Genomic DNA, 23,696 nt, shown 5'->3' on the forward strand with positions numbered 1-23,696 from the left:
GAAGAGAAGATATTTCATCTATGAAACAAGAACACAATGCTCTTCAAAAGTATTAAACACTAAGAATGAACTCTATGGCATTAAAAACATAATGGTGGAATGCGGTTAGCGTTAATATATTGGCTAGGTGGAAAACCAGAGAAGGAGCAATTAGCAGGATCATTTTATAAACTATATAAATGTCTAACCAATGTACTGTATACTTGAAACTAATTAAAATAAATAAATAAACATATTTAAAAATATGTGTGTGTGTTTATGTGTATATATATATACATATATATGTGTATATATACATATACATATATATACACATATATATGTATATATATATATATATACATATACATATATATATAATAGTAGAAATAAAAAAAGGTTAGAAGATAAAGCTAAGGAAAAGTCCCAGAAAACAGAGCACAGTATAAAAAGATGAAATGTAGACAAGGAAAACTAGAATGTTCCAGAGAAAATGTTCCAGACTTCTCGACATAAGCTTTGGAACTTGGAAGAAGATGTGTCAATGTCTTCAAAGTTTATGGGCAAAATAATGTCCAAATACATCGTCAAAGATAGGATTAAATTGCATTAAGGCAGGAAACACATTCATGGTACATTTAGTCTACTTAGTCATTATAATGATACTAATGACCTGAACAAAATTTTGTTATAAATGTATTGAGATAATAGATTTTGATAAAGGGGTGCATGCATATGTTGAAGGTAGGACAGGTGGGAGGAGAAAAAAAGCTAAATTTTCATACAAGGAAGTCAGTAGATAAATCCTCAAAAGTAAAATTCAAGAATTAGCATTATAAGTATGTGATATGGTGACATAAAGGTAAATATCAATAGAACTATCTAGAAGCTAAAATAAAGGTGGTGCTTCTGGAGAATGAGAAATCAAAGAGTATTTTTCATAACAAGCCTATTACTATTTGAGTCTTAAAAGTATGTGCACTGGAACTTTGATAAAAAATAAAGTAAATTTAAAAAGAACATATATAGTAGGCTTAAAGGCCTCTATTATCTACAATCCTTCACAATGGTAAACTATTCTTTTTTCACGTGCTTTCATCCCTACAATAAACATCTTACTCTTAAAAGGGAAGAATGAATTATTTCAATCAGATTTTACTGCTATAAAGAAAAATAAAGAGAAATTACATAAATGCAGCAAAAAGTATATTTATACAAATCCAAATACTTAAGCATATGGGAGAATTCCAATGAATCCTTGATTTTCAAAATAAACAACCTTCCTCTAAGTCAAAGTGCCTGCCTCACCCATAGAAAAATATGAAACACAAATGAATTTCACCTAAGCCCATGTGCATAGTCTGAATGTACGCCCAAAGTAATATCACAAAGAAGTATTTAAAATGCACACCAGATTTGAGCCATAAATGACGTGTCCTTTGCTAGAGTCTGCATTATGTGTGTTAGGAGTTCATCCTCCGTCTTACCTGTATTGCAGAATCATCAGCACTTGAAATAAGAGTCTTTCCATCAGCTGTGAATTGGATGTGCCGGACAGTGTTCTTGTGCCCATCCCTGGATTGGAATATTCTGTTGTTTAGGAGTTCTAAAATCTTCAGAGTAGAAAACCACAGAAAATTAATATTGATTTTACACCCCAAAGATATTAAACTAAAATTAGACTACAGAAGGGTACAGAATTTCCATCTCATAGTGCTTTCAGTTTAACTAAAGACACACAACTGAATGTTACACATACATACACACACATCTGTGCACACATACCCTAAAATGAAACACACTGGAACAACCACATGGCAGTAGGAACAAGTGGTCCTTCTGAGTACTCAACTACCCAATTCATCAAACAAATGTCAGTCTGGGCTCAGCCTCCAAAAAAAAAAATAACATTTAAGATGGACGAGAGAAATGAAAAAAAAAAATCCTGGATGAGAGACAAGGCAAGTTCTTTATAAAACAATACAGAGACAAGATAAGATAAAAAATGAGGAGGCAGACAGGTAAAGAAAAAGAGGATGTGAGTAGGCTGGGAGGCAGTCACTGAGAAGATTTAAAAGGATTAATATGCCAGATGCAGAGATTAAGAAAGTAGTAACAGATCTCAAAAATATCAAAAAAGTTTTCAAATGAACTCATACCCCCCCAAAAAGTAAATATGGTTCCTTTGCCCAAACTGAAATGTACTCAAGGATGCCTAAGGAAAATACAGATGATGCTAAAATAGGAGACTGCAGAAATTCAAACCTAACCTGCATGTCTGAAAAAAGGTCTCTTAGAAAGCAAAGGGGAATTACGTGAATGAAAGCCTTCCCGAATGAGCAGTGGACAATCTCACAATTTCTATGGGAAGAGGGCAGGTTGGCATTTAATAGTTGAGCATGGACTTAGAGACATGGGTTTGAATCCTAGCTCTGCTACTTACTGATTTTATGAAAGTTGTGGAAACTAGGAGTTCAGATATCTGTGAAACAGGAGGGATAATACCTAACATCCAGGATATTACAATATTCAATTAATACTCTAAGGAATAATTCCAAAAGTCTGGATGAGAAAAAAGTGAGGGAAGCCAATGTTCTTTGATAAAATACTATATAACTAGAGAAAATATGCTTTTGTGATGAATTTCATTTGTGATGAAATCATTTTTATCCAAAATGATTTTAATATACTATCTTTTAGGTCTTAAAGCCTGACTTTATTTTTATTTATTTTGTCTTGTCTAGCAAGTTAAGAAGTTCAGGTGGTGAATAGGTGTATTTCTAATACCAAAAGTAGAACAGTGATGGTTGGCGAAACAAGAAACTTAAGGCAACCCTCCACTGATGTTCCCAATGAACCTTATCAATACCAAAATGAAAACAACTTACACTCCTAAACAGCTGAACTTCTAAGAGAAAAAAAAACATTCTGTGCATTGTTAACTGAATCTCTGATAGTATTCAATATACTGCAGATAGCAAAACAATGAGGTAGAAAATAAGGAACACAAAAAGACAAAGTATGAGAAACAGTAGTAATGGGCAATCTGAAAAATATACAACCAACAGGATTGTAAGATTATTTTCAGTCTAACAAGATTAATTAATACATCATAGAAAGATGTATGTAGTACATAAATAAGTCTATAATGCCAGACATATAATTAATTTTACATAAATAACTACACTGCACAGAATGACTCTGAAGACTAGAACTGAATACCTCAAGGGCTCCATCGTTGCCTCCAAACGCAATGTACTGCAGATGTGGACTTAAGCAGCAGCAACTAACTTGAGCTTCAGCCAGATAATCAATCTGACTTGTTTTTCCATTAATGAGCTAATGAAAAATAAGGTGCAATCAGGTATTAGGCTGTAAGAGCAGTTTTTGTTCTTTAGAACAGAGACTTGAATCGAGAAAAATAATAATAAAACACAGAAAATAACCAACAAGAGCTCCCAGGGGAATGACAAATCCCTACCCTCGTCTCTGCAGCTACATTTAGCACTTCACGCTTTTATTTCATTTCACTTTTGTGGTTCAAATACATTTTCATAAATAAAACGAGCTTTAAAAGGTTTAACAAGCAGCTGCTGTGCCCACCACCTGAGACACATCTGTCTGATTTGTAATCCCACAGCCAGCTCCACAACCCACTTTCCATTTCTTCACAAAGCCCATTTTAATAGGGCTATCGTTTGCAAAAATGCACTTTTCTGATATTATTCAAGGGGGTTGGTGAAATGAGACTGAGAAAGACATTGCATGAAAATACAAATTTAAATTTAAATGGGTTTTATAGCCTCCAAATCACTCACAAAACAGTATAAATTAAGATTCCCTTTTCTTTTAGGAGGAGGGGGCACTGGAGAAGAACCCATGAGCATAATTTGGGTGGCTGGACCTGTAATGCTTAAACTGAGATTACCTAATTTCATAATATGTACCAATGCTAATAATTATTTTTGCAAATCCCGCTAATAATGAAGTCTTATCATTCAACTAAAACACGTGACCTGAGAAAACATTTCTCAAGCTTGAGTCAATTGTCAGATATCCTTTCTCTAAGTGTAACAACCTAAAAGTCTTGAATTTTTTTCGCTATGAAATAAGCAGTAATCTTTGTTTCGAGTACAAGATTATAGGGTCAATCAAGGTAGCTTTTTCTCTACAATATTTTACCAAGAACGTTCTGATCTACTAGACATTCGAATTAAAGATTGAACTACTGAAAGCTAACTATCTTCTCTCAAATTCAATTTCTATATTTTCTTAAAGTGGTGACTAAAAAACGTTTTGTTCATGTAAATTGAACTATTATTTGTCAGTTTAAGTATCCTTTAAACTCGCCCACAATCATTGACAAAGAATGATACTTTTACAGTCAGTTGACTTCTTTTTTAAGTCTCACGGTTATGACAATTGTTAAAGGTTGCACGATTTTAATAAAGAGAATACAAGCATGAGGAAACTGAACTTGACAAGAAAACTCAGTGGAAAATATCCCAAGTGGTAGAACCAGTCTGCTAAAAATCAGTGACGAGGAATTCAGGTTCAATGCCACATCCCAATTCATCCCAGAAACCCAGGGCATTAAAACTCCTTATCAACATGTTAAGGACAACAATAAAACTTGTAAAACACCGAACAAGCCATATTCAGGGGTGTCTCACAGTTTGATTCTGACCCTCATAGTGAACAAGGAGAAATTACAAACGCCATAGACAATTTACTCCCAGATATGTGTCTCTCCAGAATTCGGATTCCACTCTGACCCTATAACCAGCTCAGTGACTTTTGAAGATGAAAAGGACCTCATAGGTAAACAAAGTGAGGCTCAGAGAAGTGATGCAATTTACTCGACATCACAGAAGTAGCTGATGAGAAAGCCAGAACTTACACCTTAAGTCTCCTAAGTGAACAGTCACTGTTTTCTCCACTACATCACGTTGAGCTTTGCAGCTTTAGAACTTGTTAAGCTCTGTCCTCCTCTACGCCGGCCTGTCCCAACCTCTTGCTATCTCTCATGACCTCAATATGCATGCTCCCTCTATTTCTCTCCTTCTCTATTCTGTCTCTTTATTCTAGCTCTACTTCACTACCTCCTTTCATTCTCTCCCATGTTTCTTGCTCTCTTTCAATAACCAAATCAAGAAAAATCACATGTAAAAATGGTGTAAGGTCGGATATAGACAGATCATCCAAACAGAAAATCAATAAGGAAATAACATCCTTAAATGACACATTAGACCAACTGGACATAATGACATAACTGACATTTACAGAGCCTTCTATCCCAAAACAGCTGCTTATACATTCTTCTCTAGTGCACATGGAACATTCTCAAGGATTGACCACATACTGGGACACAGAGATAACCTCAACGAATATAAGAGGATTGAAATCATACCAACCATATTCGCTGATCATAATGCTTTGAAACTAGAGATCAACTGCGAAAAAAAGGCAGGAAGAACCACAAATACATGGAGATTAAACAACATGCTATTAAAGAATAACTGGGTCAGAGAAGAAATAAAAAGAGAGATCAAGAGATACATAGAAACGAATGATAACGATATCAAAAGTACAACATATCAAAAGTTTTGGAACACGGCAAAACCGGTCATAAGAGGAAAAGTTCATATCATTACAGGCCTATCTCCAAAAACAAAAATGAGCCCAAATAAACAACTTAACACTTCATCTTTAAAAACTAGAAAAGGAAGAACGAATGAAGCCTAAAGTCAGCAGAAGGAGAGAAATAATCAAAATTAAAGCAGAAATAAATAAAATTGAAAACAAAACAAAACAATAGAAGAAATAAATGCAACGAAGAGCTGGTTCTTTGAGAAGGTTAATAAAATTGACAAACCCCTGGCTAGATTCACTAAAGAAAAAAGAGAAAAGACATACACACAAAAAAAATCAGGGATGAAAGAAGGGAAATTATGACAGACACTGCAGAAATACAAAGGATCATATAAGAATACTATGAAAAAGTATATAACACCAAATTTAATAACCTAGGAGAAATGGATTAGTATTTAGAAAAATATAATCTTCCTAGACAATCAAGAAGAACTGGAAAATCTAAATAGACAAATCAGCAGTATGAAAATTGAAACAATTATCAAAAACCTGCCAAAAAGTAAAAGTCTAGGACTAGATGCTTCACCAGTGAAATCTACCAAACGTTCAAAGAAGATTTAATACCTATTCTCCTCAAACTCTTCCAAAGAATCAAAGAGAAGGAAATACTTCCCAACTCATTTTATGAGGCCAATATTACCCTGATACTAAAACCTGGTAAAGATAACACACAAAAAAAGAAAACTACAGACTAATATCTCTCATGAACACAGATGCAAAAATCCTAAATAAGATAATAGCGAACCGAATATGGCAACATATTAAAAAGATTATACGCCACGATCAAGTGGGCTTCATCCCAAAGGCACAGGGATGGTTCAACATATGCAAACTGATTAATGTGATACACCATATAAACAAATGAAAAAATAAGAATCATATGATCATATCATTAGATGTAGAAAAAGCCTTCAACAAGATACAGCATCCATTCATGATCAAAACACTTAAGAAAATTGGTATAGAAGGGAAGTACTTTAACATAATAAAGGCCGTATATGACAAACCCTCAGCCAACATTATACTTAATGGTGAAAAACTAAAAACCTCTCTCTGAGATCAGGAACAAGACAAAGCTGTCCACTATCACGACTGTTATTCAATATAACATTAGAGGTCCTAGCAAGTACAATCAATCAGGCAAGAGAAAGATATAAAAGGCATCCAAATAAAAAACAAAGAAGTCAAACTGTCACTATTTGCAGTAGACATGATTCTCTATATAGAAAACCCTAAAGACTCCACAAGAATACTACTAGAAACAATAAGCAAATACAGTAAAGTTTCTGCATACAAAAGCAATGTTCAAAATTCCATAGTGTTCCTATACTCTAATAATGAAGTGTCAGAAATAGAAGTGGAAGAAATAATTCCTTTTGTAACTGCAACAAAAAGAATAAAATACCTAGGAATAAATCTAATAAAACAAGTGAAAGACCTATATAATGAAAACTGTAAGACCCTATTAAAAGAAATCTAGGAAGAGACAAATAAATGGAAAGACATTCTGTGTTCTTGGATTGGAGGAATCAACATAGTCAAAATGACCACATTACCTAAAGCATTATACAGATTTAATGCAATCCCCATCAAAATCCCATAGGCATTTTTTAAAGAAAGCACAAAAGACCCAGAATTGCCAAAGCCATTCTGAGAAAAAAGAATGAGGCTGGAGGCATTGCTCTGCTCAACTTCAAATTATACTACAAAGCAACAGTAATCAAAACGGCATGATACTGGCAGAAAAACAGACACACATACCAGTGGAACAGAATTGAGAGTCCAGAAGTAAACCCATATTTATATGGGCAAATAAGTTTGACAAAAAAGCCAAAAACATACAGTGGAGAAAGGAAAGTCCCGTCAATAAATGGTGCTGGGAAAACTGGAAAGCCACCTGCAAAAGAATGAAACTAGACTGTTGTCTATCACCACACTAAAATTAACTCAAAATGGATTAAGGACCTGAATATAAGACCTGAAACAATGCTATGCATAGAAGAAAACACAGGAACTAAGCTCATGGACCTTGGACTTAAAGAGGATTTTATGAATTTGACCTCGAAAGCAAGGGAAGTAAATGCTAAAATAAATGAATGGGATTATATCAAACTAAAAAGCTTCTGCTCAGCAAAATAAATCAACAAGGTAAAGAGACAACCATCTGAATGGGAAAATATATTTGCAAGCAATGCCTCCGATAAAGGCCTAATATCCAAAATATATGAAGAACTCATAAGACTCAATAACAACAAAAAATAAACAATCCAGTCAAAAAATGGGCAGAGGACCTGAAGAGACACTTCTCCCCCTAGAGGACATACAAATGGCCAATGAATACATGAAAAGATGCTCAACATCACTAGCTATTAGGGAAATGCAAATCAAAACCACAATGAGATACCATCTCACACCTGTTAGAATAGCTATAATCAACAGGTCGAGTAATAACAAATGCTGGAGAGGATGCGGAGAAAAAGGAACCCTCATACCCTGCTGGTGGGACTGCCACTATGGAACAGTATGGAGGTTCCTCAAAAAACTAAAAATTGATCTACCATATGATCTAGTAATCCCTCTATTGGGTATTTACCCCAAAGACTTGAAAACCCATATCCGAAAAGATATTTGCACACCGATGTTCATTGCAGCATTATTCACTCTAGGCAGGACATGGAAGCAACCGAAGTGCCCTACGATAGATGATTGGTTAAAGAAGCTGTGGTACATAGCTGCCATTTGCGACAACATGGATAGACCTCAAGATAATCATGCTAAGCAAAATAAGCCAGACAGAAAAAGTTGAACATCACATGATATCACTTATATGTGGGATATAAACCTAAAAGCAACAAATGAACAGGACAAACAAACAGAGACTTATGGATATGGACAACAGACTAGTAGTTAACAGAGGGTTGGAAGTGGGGGAAAGGGGGAGGTAGATGGAGTAAAAGGGGTCAATATGTGGTAACAGAAAGAAATTTGACTATGGGAGGTGAACACACAGTGTAAATATATATATGCCTTACTGTTAAAGTGTACAGTTAAAACTTATTGGATTTCATTAACCAATGTCACCATAAAAAAATTAATTTTTTTTAAAAAAAGATAGGTGGATGAGGAAGGGGAGGGTATCCCAGGGTGGAGGGGATGACATAAGGTCATGTTATCATTGCTATAACCTTTCCCTAGAAGTTAATAAGGCACTTCTACAAACCTATCTAGAAAAAAGGGTTAACTCAAGTTGTATTTGTGCTCTTGAAAAGCTAATGAAGGCCTAAAATAACAAACTCTGAGAAAATAGTTCATAGGGTCACCTATCACAGGGTTTCTGTCCTTCCTAATCCTACTTCTCTCAAGGAATCCTCAGGGCAAGGGGGGATGTCTCAGTAACTTACATAAAAGCCATGCTGACCCCTGCCCTTCGTCTCTGGCTGCTGCTCTTGCCACTTCCCTCAGCCAGGAGTCACTGTCACTCAGCTCCACATGCTGACACCTCCTAGAATGGTCCTCTACTCAGCTGTCCTGCTTGGCCTGGCCAAACATGAAAGCGGTATCTTGAGTTTGACCTTCCAAGAGGTGTTTGCTCCTTCCTGCTGCCAGTACCTAGAATGCTACCTTCCCCTCCAGGGCTTCTCTATTAATGCGACATCAACTGCACTGGACTTCCATACAGACAACACCTTATTCAGGCCAGTTAACACAATGGCCCTGACCTGCTCTTGAGCCCCAATGATCCTTAAAGCTTCTGCTCTCTGATAACACCACTCAAAACTCCAACTATCAATTCTCAGTCAGTGGACCTCAGGGGCTCCGTTCTTCTTCAGACAGGCAAGAAATACCATCCTTTTAAGTGTTCCACTCTTTGATGAGGGGCAGGGAAGAGAGCAGTCTAAAGTACAACTGTTTGGATCCCTAAACAATGCAGTTCTTTCAGTTTTACCTCTTAACCCTTTCCTTCTCAGGGAACACAAGAAGCATTCAAGAAATATTTCTTAAACAAATGTGTGAGTAAATGAATGAATGAACAGGCGTTTTTCAGTACATAAAGCCCAGCTCCTTCCAATTCAGTTCCAATGGTTAGACTCCTCACTTAAGGTGATTTTTGTTCTTTCAAAGACTCTGTTATCTCTTCCCTGCAATAAAGCTTCCATTGGTTTGCCCATCCCCCTTGCACACTCCAGCAGACATGTCTAAATCACTACTGTGGACAAGTTCAAGTTTGTCCTCATGATATCCTAGACTCCATGCAAATCAAGGAATGTGCTCACAGATACTAACAGAAGAGGAATGAGGTAAGGCAAGGTATATCACCTTTTTACTTCTAAACACTTCTAAACACTTCTAAACACTAACATATCTGAGCCTCAGCTCAAGACCCATATATTTATTCAACTAATACCTACTGAGCGTCTGTTAGATACTCTACAATTATGCCTGATCTCGAGTCCAAAAACAAAAACTGAATTGGTGAGTTCATTCAAAACAATTTTTCCAATTGTTTTCTAAAAGTACTTACTTGAAGACGTCTTATATTGTCAACTGCAAGAACCATCACTTCATTTTCTTGAAACGCAACATCTATTTCTTGCTTTAATACTATAGCAGAGTTCTCACATACTTTCTTTGTCTCCCAGAGCTGATTAAGAGATTAAAAAACTAAAATAAGATTATTGTATCCTCTGAAATATTATAAAGACAAATCCTAGTCTTAAAGCAAGAAACAAACCATGCTTCACATTTGAAATGCCTATGATGCCAGAAATTTTTCAATTATTAGATAATTCAACAATAAATATTTATTTATTACATGCTATAGTAAGAAGCAGTTAGTACTAAAGTAATGAGTGCTAGAGCCAAAATGCCTTAGTATGAATTTTAGTCCTACCTAATGTTGTAACATTGTAAGATTACTTAACTCAGTGCCACTCAAAATAAAGGACCTCCTGCTAGTTCTCAAACAGTCTGATACCAAGACAAGGAGCCGATACCAGAATGTAAATCAATTGTATCACTATACACACTAACAGTATACTTAGTGATAAAGCTGGTTTTTCTTAGCAGGACTTTCTTGATGAAAGTTGCAGTGCATTGATTTACATTCTGGATCAAGCTCACTGAGACTGGCACATCAAGTAACACTGACTTAACCTTTCTGTGTCTGTCTCCTCAGCTACAAAAAGAACTGTTGTGAGAATTAGCAAATTCTAATACATGTACAGCACTTTGCACAATGTCAGGCATACAGTAAATATTAAGTAAATTTTAGCTACAATTCATACAAAACACTATTAGATGCTACAGGGACAAACCAGGGTCCCTGGCCTCAATGAGTTTGTAATCTAAAATGTGTAAACAAGTTGGAGAAGCACTAGAGCATTGGAGGTGAGGAGTAAATCAAATCTATACTTAAATCCAGACAGAATTTGATAAGTAACATAAGAAAATGATATAGAGTTATATGGTATTAAAGGAGAGACATTTCCCCAAATGGAATACTGGGAAAGGCTTCACTGAAGGTTTAGGGAGCTGGCAGGATTATTATCAACAAGGAGAGATTCGAGGAAGCAGGGTATTCCAAACATAAGAAACCACATAAGCAAAATACAGAGGCAGGGAACTACAGGGTGTTTAGGAAAACGTGAGCAGTCTAGTGCAGGTTATCTGTATAAATAAACTAGAAAACAGACTGCAGCGGAATGAGGCCATACTGTGGAGATGTTTGATGGTAGACTTAGGAGTACATTATTTATCCGGTAGGCAAGGGAGACACTTTCTGATTTTGAGCAAAAATGACATGACTGTATGTACACGAGGAAAATATCTTGGAAGTAACATATAAAAATCCAAGAAAGAAAAGACTGGAGGCAGAAACTAATACGAGAAAGGCAACAGGTAATGAGTACCTAAACTTGAAATGGAAAAGCAGAAATAAATAATAGAAAAATGGAAAGGTAGAAGCCACTAGAATTGGCAAGTAGCTAGATGTGGGAATTCAAGGTAGAGGAAAGAGTTAAAAATTATTCTGAGGAATCAAATGTAATATATTTAAAATAATCAAAATACAGTTTATTCATTGGACTTCTCTAGCACCTGGCCCACAATAATACTCAGTGAACGTGTACTGAATGAATGAGACTGGTATAGTCCATGTAACACCACTTTTCAAAGATAAAGACGAATCTTGTAGTTTCCTGTCTTACTTTCCGCAATAATACCCATCAATTTCTTAGTCTGTAGGGGGTTTGACTTACAATTAATAAATGTTTAAAATGAAAATCTCAATATCTCTCACCCTGATTGTCTGGTCATCAGAAGATGTCAAAAATGATGTTCCATCAGGAGAAAACATCGCACAATGAACCCAACTTAAATGTCCTCGGCAATCAGCAACTTTTAAACATGAGTCCATGTTCCACAACTACAGAACAAACACAGCATACAGGAGATGACGAAAGTGTTTTAAATATATGCAAAATGACTTGTGCAGATTATTCACTGTATCCTTATTTTTGATAGCAAAACAACTGGAAAGAACCCAAATAACTACCAGTAGGACTAACTTAATAAACTACATTTATCACATAATGGAATACTACGAGGCCATAGAAAGTAATGAGAAAACACCCTGATAATGACTAGTCTCTGGGATATATCGTTTACAGAAAAAAAGCAAGAGTATATATATTTCAGCAGAATATATATATACATACACACATATATATTATACTATATATATATGTGTGTGTGTGTATAAATATACGTGTGTGCATATGTGCACACACACTATATTATATAAAAGATGAGAAACAAATATGTAAATATATATAGTTGGATACAGATGTGGAGAAAAATAATACATATAAATATCTGCTTATATATGCAAAAAGAAACATTGGACTGTTAGACAAAAAACAAAATGGTTACCTATGGAGAGGGGTGGGAAAGAGCAGAGGGGAAAGGACAGCAACCAAAGCAAGACTCCTCTGAATATAACTTATTATAAAGCTTTGATTTGGAAGCATGCAAACGTTGTATGTATTTTTTAAAAAATCAATCTAAAAATAGACAAATGTAAGAAGATTCCATATTCAGACTATTTTTCACTGTCATCTAATCCTCAGTTCAACGGATGGCAAAACCCTACACTAAATGAGTGTACTAATTGTACACGTACACATTTCTCCTGCTATTCATGCTTATTACAAATTGTCAGTGTCTGCCACCAGCCTGGCTGTATTTTGTCCTGAGTTCTGCTGTAAATTACTCAGATATATTCTAGTCTAATGAAGTACCATATGTGCCCGAGTTCCTCTCATTACACTCTGAATTACAGACCTACTTTATGATTTCAGAACTAGCAGTGGCAAAACAAGTACTTCATCACATGCTCAGTGGTCTTCAATCAGTAAGTTTTATGGTCACAAATTAATTACATGAAGTCTTCACTGCTTTATCTCTAGAGTCCAAGCTGGGACATAAAGAGCTAAAGTACAGAGATGAAAGTGGTTCCACAACTGACAAATCTCCCTTGAAATCCTTTCCTCTCTTCCCTTCTGGTTCTTTCCATCATTTCTTTGTCACTCTGAGCCTCCAAAACCAACTAAGTTCTTATATTTCGAGAGGGAAGACAACGTTTCCTGGAGCTTTCTAAGAATACGGCAAAGATTTTGGAAGTAACAGGAAAGGCAGAAAGAGGGGTTGTTCCTCCACACCGCCTAAAAATCCTGACAAAACCCAGGATGGGGAAATTGCCAACCATACCTATCTTGAGGATCTACAGGTAAGGTGCAAGATCTCCTAGCAGATCTGAATCTGTCAATCTAAGGCCCACAGCACCCTACTTCTTCCCATGGTTTCACACAGGACTGGAGCTCATTCACACTCACTGCATTTACTTCCAATGGAAGGATTCTCGGCGTGGAAGTTCTTCAGTGTTAGCTGCACTGCTGTACTTAGAATTAAAAGCTTACAGAACTCATCCACTCACTTTCGTTTTACCTGTATCTCCATGCTGAAGGGATGAATATAGCTCAACAACTCTCCTCCAGCACCTTCATAGAAAGGGGCAAAGTTGGCAAACTCACTAAAAATTGCCGAAATAAGCAAGCTTCCTTTGAAGAGAGCCTGTGAACCAAGTGAATTTCCCTATTTTCCAGATGATAGCCCATCTCCATCTTCTTGGGCTATAATTACAAGGGGCTTCAAATTACTTGGTGGTGAGACCCACTCAAGGAATGAGTATTAACAAAGCTTGAAAAAACTCATCCACCTTTGGAGAAAAAAAATCAGGAAATTCATTGCTTTTTGAAAATTTTAATATAGAATTCACTGAGTAGGATTCTCCCAGGGACTGTTAGGTACAGATTCTAAATATAAAATCTACCAGATAAGTGCAAAATTATAAATATATACAAGTAATTTATAGGATCCATTTTATTCATTAGTGCTTAGCAATGAACATCTCAGGTTCTAAATTTAACTACCATCTTAACTTCTCGATGATCTACAAAATCTGAACTGGACTCATCTCTCATCATTTCTTTGACAGAAGAGTCTATGTCAATATTGTTTAAGAGATGCCATCCATGTTTCTGCTTAGGAAACCAGTGGTCATTCCACTGTCTCCCCAGAACTTGGCACAAGCTAGCCATTCAACAAATAGTTGGTGAATAGTACTGTCATCCCCAGTATGATTTGTCATACTGTCAAATCGAGTCTTTAATCACTGCTAATGTAATAAAGCTGGCTATATCATTTAATATCCTAAAGCTATAGGTCATTATGCTATAAAGAAAATATTCTATAATTTCTCAAGCAAACATCCTCAGCAGTTAATGGTTTAAGCAGCCCACCCTTTGTCATCCTTGTACCTCTGGACACCCAAACTTCACAGAGTAAAGTCAACTACTCACCTCCACACAATACTGGGACAAAGCCACCACTGCCAAATGATTTTGGGGGGAAAAGTCACAGTACTGGATGGTGCTGTGATGGCCTGTATGGATTTCTGCCAAGAGACCACTGGTATGAATGTCAAAAAGCTGTCAACATAGAAGAGAGAGATAGCTATGAAAGTAAAAATGTTTTTTAAATAAGCTATACCCAAACTAAATATAAATTTATTTCTAAAAGAATATCCTATTTCAAATATAAAGTATAAATCCTGAAAAAATACTATAATTACTAATAATTGGCACAAATGACAGTCATAAATAAGATACGAATCCATACACATATACTTTAAAAATACTACTCATCTTGAAACATGATTCTTATATAAGAAAATTTATCACAGATGATCTCTCAGGCTGGCCTAGAAGAAATAAAACCTTTGTGAATGAATAGACTAGCCAAATTAACATACAGAGCAGTTCTCCCTAATGCTTGTTTACTCAAAAGAGAAAATGGATAGTCACAAATGAAGATGATCAAAATAACATAGAGCGGAGGCTTGCTAAAATGAAATTAGCGCAATCATTTCTAGTTCTCTTCAGAACTACCAAATTACTCCATTATGATCAATCGTTTTCTCATTTTTGAACCAAAAAAAAGGAGCTATTTTTGAGTAATTCAATCTTCTTCAATTTTTGAAAGATTTTTAAATGCTGAATAAACTCTTCCAAAAGTTTTTGCCAAATGATAACAACCTTTACGCCAATATATGGTACGGCAATTTATGACCACGGTAGTCTTAAGGAAGGAAAAAAAAGCGTCCTGCGGGAGCCATGAACATGTTCTGTGAATGCAGAGATCTGCGAGCACGCAGATGGTAAGCAGCACAGCATCAGGGTCTAACAACAAAGGACAGGAAATCACGCTTAAAGCGCTTCCTAGGACAGGTCATTCTCAAGAATTAGTGGCTGATGGTGATAGAAGAAACTTGGCAAATATGGAATAGGCAGTTGCCCCAATTATTGGACAGCAAAAACACTTAATAGGAGTGAGCTAACAACACAAAAGAGTTGAAAATAAGAGGCAATGGAGAGACCAAAGAGTAAGAAACTGGGATCTACATGTAGTTAAGGGTGATCATCAGTAGCTGTATTTTAGCAGGTAAAATAAGGAACTGGTCCAGATTTTTAAAATAAGAGGCATTTCATGCAATATAATATTATTTTCCTTTCTCACTAGAACATCTTTTAAAATGCTCGAATTCATTAGGGAAATGCAAATCAAACCACAATGAGATGCCACTTTACTTAATAGAATGGTTATAATAAAATAATGAAAAATAACAATTGTTGACAAGGATGTGGAGGAATTAGAACTCTTGTACACTGCTAGTGAGAATATAAAATGGTGCAGATGCTATGAAAAAATTTGGTGGTTCCTCAAAAAGCTAAATATAGAATTTCTATATGACCCAGCAATTCAACTCCTACGTGTATACACAAAAGTAAAAGGGCTCAAATAGACACTTGAAAACCAATGTCCCTTGTAGCATTACTTGCAATAGCCAAAAGGTGAAAACATCCCAAGTGTCCCTCAACAGATGAAATATTATGTAGCCATGAAAAAGAATAGTTCTGATACATGGTACAATATGAATAGCATGGTTAAGTGAAATGAGCCAGACATAAAAGATCCAATATTTTATGATCCCACTTACATGAAATATCTAGAACAGGCAAATTCATAGATCAGAGGTTACCAGGAGTTCAGGAGATAAGGGAATGGGGAGTTTTACTTCCTGGTTACAGAGGTTCTGTCTGGGGTGATGAAAAAGTTTTGGAAATAGTGGTGATAGTTGTACATTGTGAATGAAATTAATGGCACTGAACTGTTTATTTAAAAATAGTTAAAATGGCAAATTTTACGTATATATTTTACAACAAAAAATTTTCTGATCTTCGAATCTTGTAAATGCAGTGGTTCCTTTTATGTTCTTACAGTCTTTCACAAACTTAAGACAAAAACGAGATATGTTTCTTTGGTTTCCTGCTAAGGGAGTATAAACCTATAAGCAACCAAGATCCAAGGGTCACAGCTACTAGATCAATAACAATAACATAAACACCCCTCAGTGAATTTTTATATAACTATATGGTATATTTCAACTGTGTTCTTTAAAATGTAATATTTGGGTCTACAGCCATACCACCCTGAACAAGCCAGATCCAGTCTGATCTCGGAAGCTAAGCAGGGTCAGGCCTGGTTAGTACTTGGATGGGAAACCACCTAGGAAGACCAGGTGCTGTAGGTGTAAAAAATAAAAAATAAGGGATTGTAAACTGACAAGGTCCTTGAATCTGTAAGGTTAATCAAGGGTTGCCTCACCTAAAATAAAATAAAATAAAATGTAATATTTGGTATGTGGTGACAGAAAGAAATCTAACTATGGGTAATGAATACATAATGCAATATATATATGCATTACTGTTGAATTGTACACATGAAAGTTACTGGATTTCGTTAACCAATGTTACCATAATAAAAATTAAAAATTAAATTTTAAAAGTAAATAAATAAATATTTTAAAATAGTAAAGTGTAATATTTGGGTTAGGAGGAACACAAAGAGGTTGGTGAAAGTATACACACTTTTCTTTATAAGATGAATACAATCTGAAAATCTAATGTATAACAAGGTGACTATAGTTAAGAACACTGTATTGTATAATTGAAATTTGCTAAGAGTAGACCTTAAATATTTTCACCAAAAAAAGGTAAATATATGAGGTAATAGATATGTTAATTAACTCGATAGAAAGGAATCCTTTCATAATGCATACATATATCATCAGATCATCATGTTACACATGTTAAATATCATAATTTTGTCAATTATACCTCAACAAAGCTAAAAATAAAATTGTAATGCTGTTATTCAAGTCTCTTAAAATTACTAATAGAATGGAATGTCACTGAGCCATAAATCAGAAAACGTGGCTCTCTGAATCACGATGTAACTTTCAGCAAATTATTTGGCTGCTCTGAAGCTCAGCTGCCTCATTATTATCATAGGGCTATTGAAATCTGCTATGTCCCTTGGATATTTATATCAAAAATTATACATGAGGGCACTCTGAATACCACATTGTAAGTTATTATTAGATTGAAAAAGGAGGAAGGCATTTCCTTGTTATTTACTTTTCTGGCATATCTTCTTTATTTACTTCAGCGAAATCTCATAATCATCCTCAGTCATCGATGAGTATTTCTCTCTATCCGAGTCACCAAATCATAAAATTTTAGGAGTAAGAAAGCATTTTGAAAATCACCTAAATCTAAGTATTCAAAATTGTAAAACAACAAAAAAAAGTGATACAGAAACTATTCCATGTTCTTAATGAATCTGAGAAACACTGGATTAAACAATACTAATTGCTTCTGTACATAGGACTTCCTGAGGCCTTGACTGTGTTAGTACACACTGAGGACCTCTAAGGGGGGAGCAATCAATGTATAACATTCCCCAAACCAGTAGGACTAAGGAGCCCTCTTCTCAAAAGGCCTGTGGACATTCCCTAGAGCATAGTTCTAAGAACTATGAGAGGTTAGGGAGACTGCCCCCAATCTTATAGCTCTACTTTATATCAATGAACAAATGTAAAATGCGAAAAATCAACGGAAGTTTTAATTTTCGTTAAATTTGGCTTTTTAAAATACTAATACTTACAAAGATTTTATTTTTTGCTGCCACCATTATCCTAGAACCATCAGAAGACCATGAACAACATTTCACCATCACTTCCATTTCCTCTTGAGGCTCCTCTGAACTTAGGAAGAACTGCTTCACATTAATGCTTTTCCTCTCATTTGCTGATTTCACATCCCAGAACTTCGAATTACCAAAAAAAAAAAAAAAAATTAAGTTCGTTTTAAACTTAAATCACACCTCTAGAATTTCACCAGGATTAAATACCCCACAAATTATTCACTTTACCTAATGGATTTTTATTCATGCATGACTTTTTATAATTCTTTTAAACTAAGTACTCCAGTTTCAGCACATTCCTAAAAAGAAAAAAATTAGAAGCACTGCCTGAAATGCAGAATGCAAAACTAAATAAAATGTTAGAGGAGCCTTGCATGATGTGGAGGCTAAAGATTAGGTGTCGACAGTAAGGATGAGCGTGGAAGAAGGGTGAGATGAAGACTCACAACTTGCCACTGCTGCCCTCTGCTGTGCCAGATATGAAGTGCACTTCACATCTACTACGTGCACAGCACAGACACGACGCAGGACCCAGTCCAGGACAAGTTACAACCTAGCAGAACATCCAGAGACATAAGGAAGTCCCTGAAAACAGAAGACAAAGAATAGGCTGAAAGGAAGCAAGAGACTTTATGTGTTTGCTGGGGCCAGACTGGGCTCTAAAACAACGGGATCCTGAGGAATGCGATACAAATGACTAAAACTACTCGCTCAGCAGAGCCACATGAGCACCACAAAAGACCAAGGCCTTCAAGAAGATCCATCTTTACTCCTATCTTCACAGAGTGATAATAGCTCCCATGTCCAGACCAAGGGTTGGCCAAGGACAAGGAACAAAAAATAAAGCTGCATCTCAGGTTTTAACTCCACTTCCGAAGCACAGCTCAAGGTAAAACTCAATTTTTCTGGCCAGGCACATTTTTAAATCTCTCTTAAGTTTAGAAAAGTATTATATACACTAAGAAATACAGCCAAAACCAAAACCTTTCCCCTTGCAGTAACTGTGGATAAATTGGAAGAAGCAAAAGAGACATCAGGTACTAAGATAATTAGCTTTTCTTGATACTAATGAAGCAAAAAAAAAAACTAAACAAAAATGCCAGAAGCTTCAGTCACATCAGCCAGAATATGTAAGAAATCACACTGTTTCCCTCTGAATATGAACAACAAAGCAACCACTACCTGGATTTAAGAAAGAAAAAAAAAAAACTAACACAACCCAATTTTATTACATCTGTCTAAACCACACCTTCTGCATGTGGACCTGACTTTAGATCCTGTCCAAGGAGTGATGAAATTTCACATATCGAGGGACCAAGTAAATACCAGCAATCAATTTTGAGCGAGTCACTGCACTGTATTTAGTGAACCATGTGCACCCTGGCCCTTATGTAGTTTAAATGGCAATTTTTAAATAAAACTCACGTTTTGAAACAGTTTATCATCAGAGCCTGAAAAACACATGCTTATCGACATGATACCCTAACAAAATGCTTAAAAGATTGCAGAGTCATTTGGGACAGGAAATAATTTTACAGTTCTTCATCCTCTCAGAAAGTAAAAGCTTTAGAAGTCTTTGACCTTGAAATGCTGTTATCCAACATCATTTTGCAGGACCTCTGCTTACTACATGTCACTATATCAGTGCAAACCAGCCAACAATACTGGCTTAATAGCACTGGGAAAGCTGCCACAGCATGGCAGTTCTCACCAGGAGTGCAGTAATGTCTGTCCCCTGCTGCTAGTGCTATGTGCTCTACAATCACATTTTGATACTCACACATGAAATCAAAATCCTGTCCCCGAAAACTTAAATATTTTTTTTCTTTTGAGTTTGGAGTGGAGAAGTCTTAATTTCATTTGAAGGGACATAGCAAAGGTTTATCATCTTGAACACATTTACTAACCACTCTGCTAGTCGCTTTGAGATTATATAAATAAATCAGATATAGATACTACTCTCAAGGAGTTTGCAGGCCAGTAAAGGACGTAAGACAAGCACATAAATGACTCTAACACAAGATGTGTCAGATGTGTCATTTGAGAGGTAAAGATACAGCACAGTGGGAATGCTATACCCAAGCTGTGGGCATGAGGGAATACTTTGCAGAGGTGGCCACCTCGCTCTCCTCCCCAAAGATCAGCCTGCTTTATACCGCCTTAAGATGAACAGAATTTCAACACCAGAAAAACAAGAGGAACACTCAAGGGCCTAAAGGGTCAGCATAAGCTAAAGTACAAAATGGGAAAGCAAAGGAAATAAGAGGAAAGGACAAGGACAGTCTGGGTGTAGCATCAGGTGCCTGAACACTTCCCCAACAGAGCCCTCACCTGCTCTCAGAGCACCTTTTACATACTTTTACCATTTTTATGGTTTGTCTATTCGCCTACCTTTTTTCCCAACTGGATTCTGAACAACTTCAGGCCAAGAATTGTTGTTTTGTTTTGTTTTTTTATTAGCATTTAAAACCCAAATGCCTAGTATAACATCTGACACATAGTAAGTTTTCAATAAGTAATCAATAAATACATTTTGAGTGAATAAACAGGTTATTACCATGTTTCAAGCACAAGTGAGTAGAGACAACAGCATTACCGAAAGAAATAAAGTTCAGGTTAAAGATGCGGATAGAACACACACATTCATCTCCGCACCCTTCCCAAACTCACTAAGACAATAGTAAAGAGAATTTTTCTCTCTAGGCATAATTCACAAGGTGAGAAGAGCGAAGGAAGAGATAACAGCAACAAAACTGTGACGGCTAGAAAGCAGAAAGACAAGTGATAAGAAGCATCCTAAAAACTGAATCCTGAGCCTATAGTGGGGAAAGCCAGGAAGCAGCCCAAGTCACACCGCAGAACTCCTGAAATGCTTAGGAAGCATTGCACCTGGTACCTGCAGGTAAAGGTGAAGCTAAATCACAAGGAATCATTGAAAGTTCCTTGAAATACCCTCTCCGACTATGCAATCCAGGTTGCTGTGCCCCTACTCTGGCTGAAAAGAGGGTTATTCTACACCCAATACAGCTGAGAGCAGGGTCACCACTCTGAAAACAGGGAAATTAGGATACTTCAAATGTTGAGAGCACCACCTAGACATCTTCGCAGAACTTGATAGCCAGACTTATATCATACAGGTAGGAGACTGAAAGTTTTCCCTGAATACTCCACCAGAACTTCACAAAAGATCTAACAACTTTAACATCAAGAGTTCACCATCAAAAATGACAGCCAATAAAATTCACAATTTCCTATCAGCTTTTTGGTGCTGCACTTGTAAAAATAAGCAGATATCTGAGGATTAGGCAACTAATACATGTCTCTAAAATGTAGACAGAAACCGAAACTAACAGAAAAAAAAAACAGTAACTAAACAGAAATACGAAAACTTCAAAAAAAAAAACATTATTAATACCCACAAAAAGATAAAAGATATTGCGTCCATGAAACAAGAATAGGATAATATTAAAAAGGGAACTCATCATACAAATGGGTACTGAAAAATATGATAGCAGACTTTAAAAATTCAATAGAAGGATTAGAAATAAAGCTAAAGAAGTCTTCTAGAAAATTGGACATATGGACAGAAGAGGGAGAAAAAAATAAAAAATCATCTGAAACAAAAAGACATTCCAGAAAGAGAAAACAGAGAATAAATCAAATAACTTCAAGGAAACCTCCAAAACTGAAGGATATGAGTTTCCATCTTGAAAGAAACCACCAAGTGCCAAGTAAAATAAATGATAACAAACCCACACCAAGGTACATTATCATAACATTTAAGACAAGAAAAATGACTAGAGATAAATAAAAGATATTAAAAGTTTCGAGACAGGAAAATAGATCACATATGAATTAGAATGGCTTCAAACACCTCAAGGGGAACTTTAGAAACCAGAAGACAAAGGAGCAGTATTTTTCCAAAATTCTAAGGAAAAAAATATTTCCAACCTAGAATATGTATGCAGTCAAAAATATCAATTAAGTTTGAAGCTAGCAGGAAGACACTTGTAGAGAGTCAAGGACTTATACAATTACCTGCAATAGATTCTTTCTTGGGAAGATAGAGGAATTCTCTACCAGGCTGAGAGAATAAACCAAGAAAGAAGACAAGTAATCCAGGAAAAAAAGGGTTTAAACTCAAGAGAAAAACAAGGAATGCCCAGGATTACAATAAAAGGAGGTCCCAGAAGGGTAGCTGGACACTGGGAACAGTATCGCCAATCAGAATGGAGCAAGACAGAACCCTCCAAGAAAGTTATTTCTAAGAAAACAAAAAAAAAAGTATCAATTACCTGAAGTGAGAAGTAATTTGGACAAGAAATAGTTTGAAGATGAACTAGTGATAAGCACATTAAAAAAAATAAGAAATAAAAAAACAAAACCACAATGTTAAATGTACAACACATTTAATACCAAAGAAAACAAAAAGTTGTATGAAAAAGGACAAAAATTCATCATATACTACATGGCTCAACTGTGATCAGTCATGATGACATAAATCCTGAACACTGATCTAATCAAAATCATGAAACATATAAAAGCCACAAAAAGTGGGTCAGGTTTGGGAAGAAAAAATAAGTACTTCAGTTTAGCGCATAATAAGTTTGAGGTACAGAGTTTTATTTGTGACAATAAGTAGCAGGCAGTTAGGGATGCAGGACACAGCACGTAAGAGAAATGAGGGCTGGAGATAACACATCTGAAAGTCATTCACACGAGAGATGAGAGTTAAAGCCATGAGAATGGACGATCTGGGAAGGAAAAAAGGTGACGGAGGTTAGATGCTTCAGGAACAGGCATATTTTAATGGGCAGAAAAAGAAGTTAAAGAAAGGGTTAGAGAGGTCAGAGGAAAAAGAAGAAAACTGATATCAAATAAGAGTTTCAAAAAGGAAATATAGGTAATCAATGGGGAATTGAACAACTGATCAATTTACACAACGAAAAAATATGTTTGAGTAAATACAATATCAGATTTCACAGTAATCCAAAGAACATTAGACTTTATGACAAAAAGAATAAAGAATAAAAATAGAACTGGATTTTACTCTTCAAGGGAAGACAGGGAAGACGGGACCAGACTCAAAAAGCCTTAAGCAGCGAATAAGTAGTCAGGAAATGGAGGCGAGCGTAGGTGACTTAAGAAGTCTAGTCACAAAGGAAAAGAGAAAAACAGAATGATTGTTTCAGAGGATAACACAATCGAACAAGAATCAAAGGGTTTTCATTCTGGTTGTATGATGCTTAGGAAGGGCCAAGAACATCTGTCGGCTGCAGGGATAAATGTAAAAAACAAAAGCTAAAGATGCAACATAAAGGAAATAACAACTGAAGCAAGGTGTCAGGAGAAGGACAAAAAAAGGACAGCAGGCATAGCAGAGGACTTTCTGGGCACTGAGA

At 35.9% G+C, this 23,696-nt stretch overlaps 1 protein-coding gene and 1 pseudogene across 2 annotated transcripts in view; one reads left to right on the plus strand and one right to left on the minus strand.

Moving 5' to 3' along the window:
* APAF1 (apoptotic peptidase activating factor 1) overlaps positions 1-23,696 on the minus strand; it is a 69,223-nt gene that overhangs the window by 15,213 nt on the left and 30,314 nt on the right. For both annotated transcript variants that reach the window (XM_039874033.1, XM_039874032.1), the window contains exons 17-22: positions 18,256-18,417; positions 14,550-14,678; positions 11,930-12,055; positions 10,154-10,273; positions 3,202-3,318; positions 1,467-1,592 (exon numbers count right to left, since the gene is read on the minus strand). In XM_039874033.1, the coding sequence (XP_039729967.1) occupies positions 1,467-1,592; positions 3,202-3,318; positions 10,154-10,273; positions 11,930-12,055; positions 14,550-14,678; positions 18,256-18,417 (780 nt within the window). The remainder of the gene's footprint in view (positions 1-1,466; positions 1,593-3,201; positions 3,319-10,153; positions 10,274-11,929; positions 12,056-14,549; positions 14,679-18,255; positions 18,418-23,696) is intronic.
* LOC120611786 (uncharacterized) lies at positions 16,722-16,840 on the plus strand (annotated as a pseudogene).

This window comes from Pteropus medius, unplaced genomic scaffold, assembly GCF_902729225.1.
Source record: "Pteropus medius unplaced genomic scaffold, Ma_sr-lr_union100, whole genome shotgun sequence".
Lineage (NCBI taxonomy): Eukaryota > Metazoa > Chordata > Mammalia > Chiroptera > Pteropodidae > Pteropus > Pteropus medius.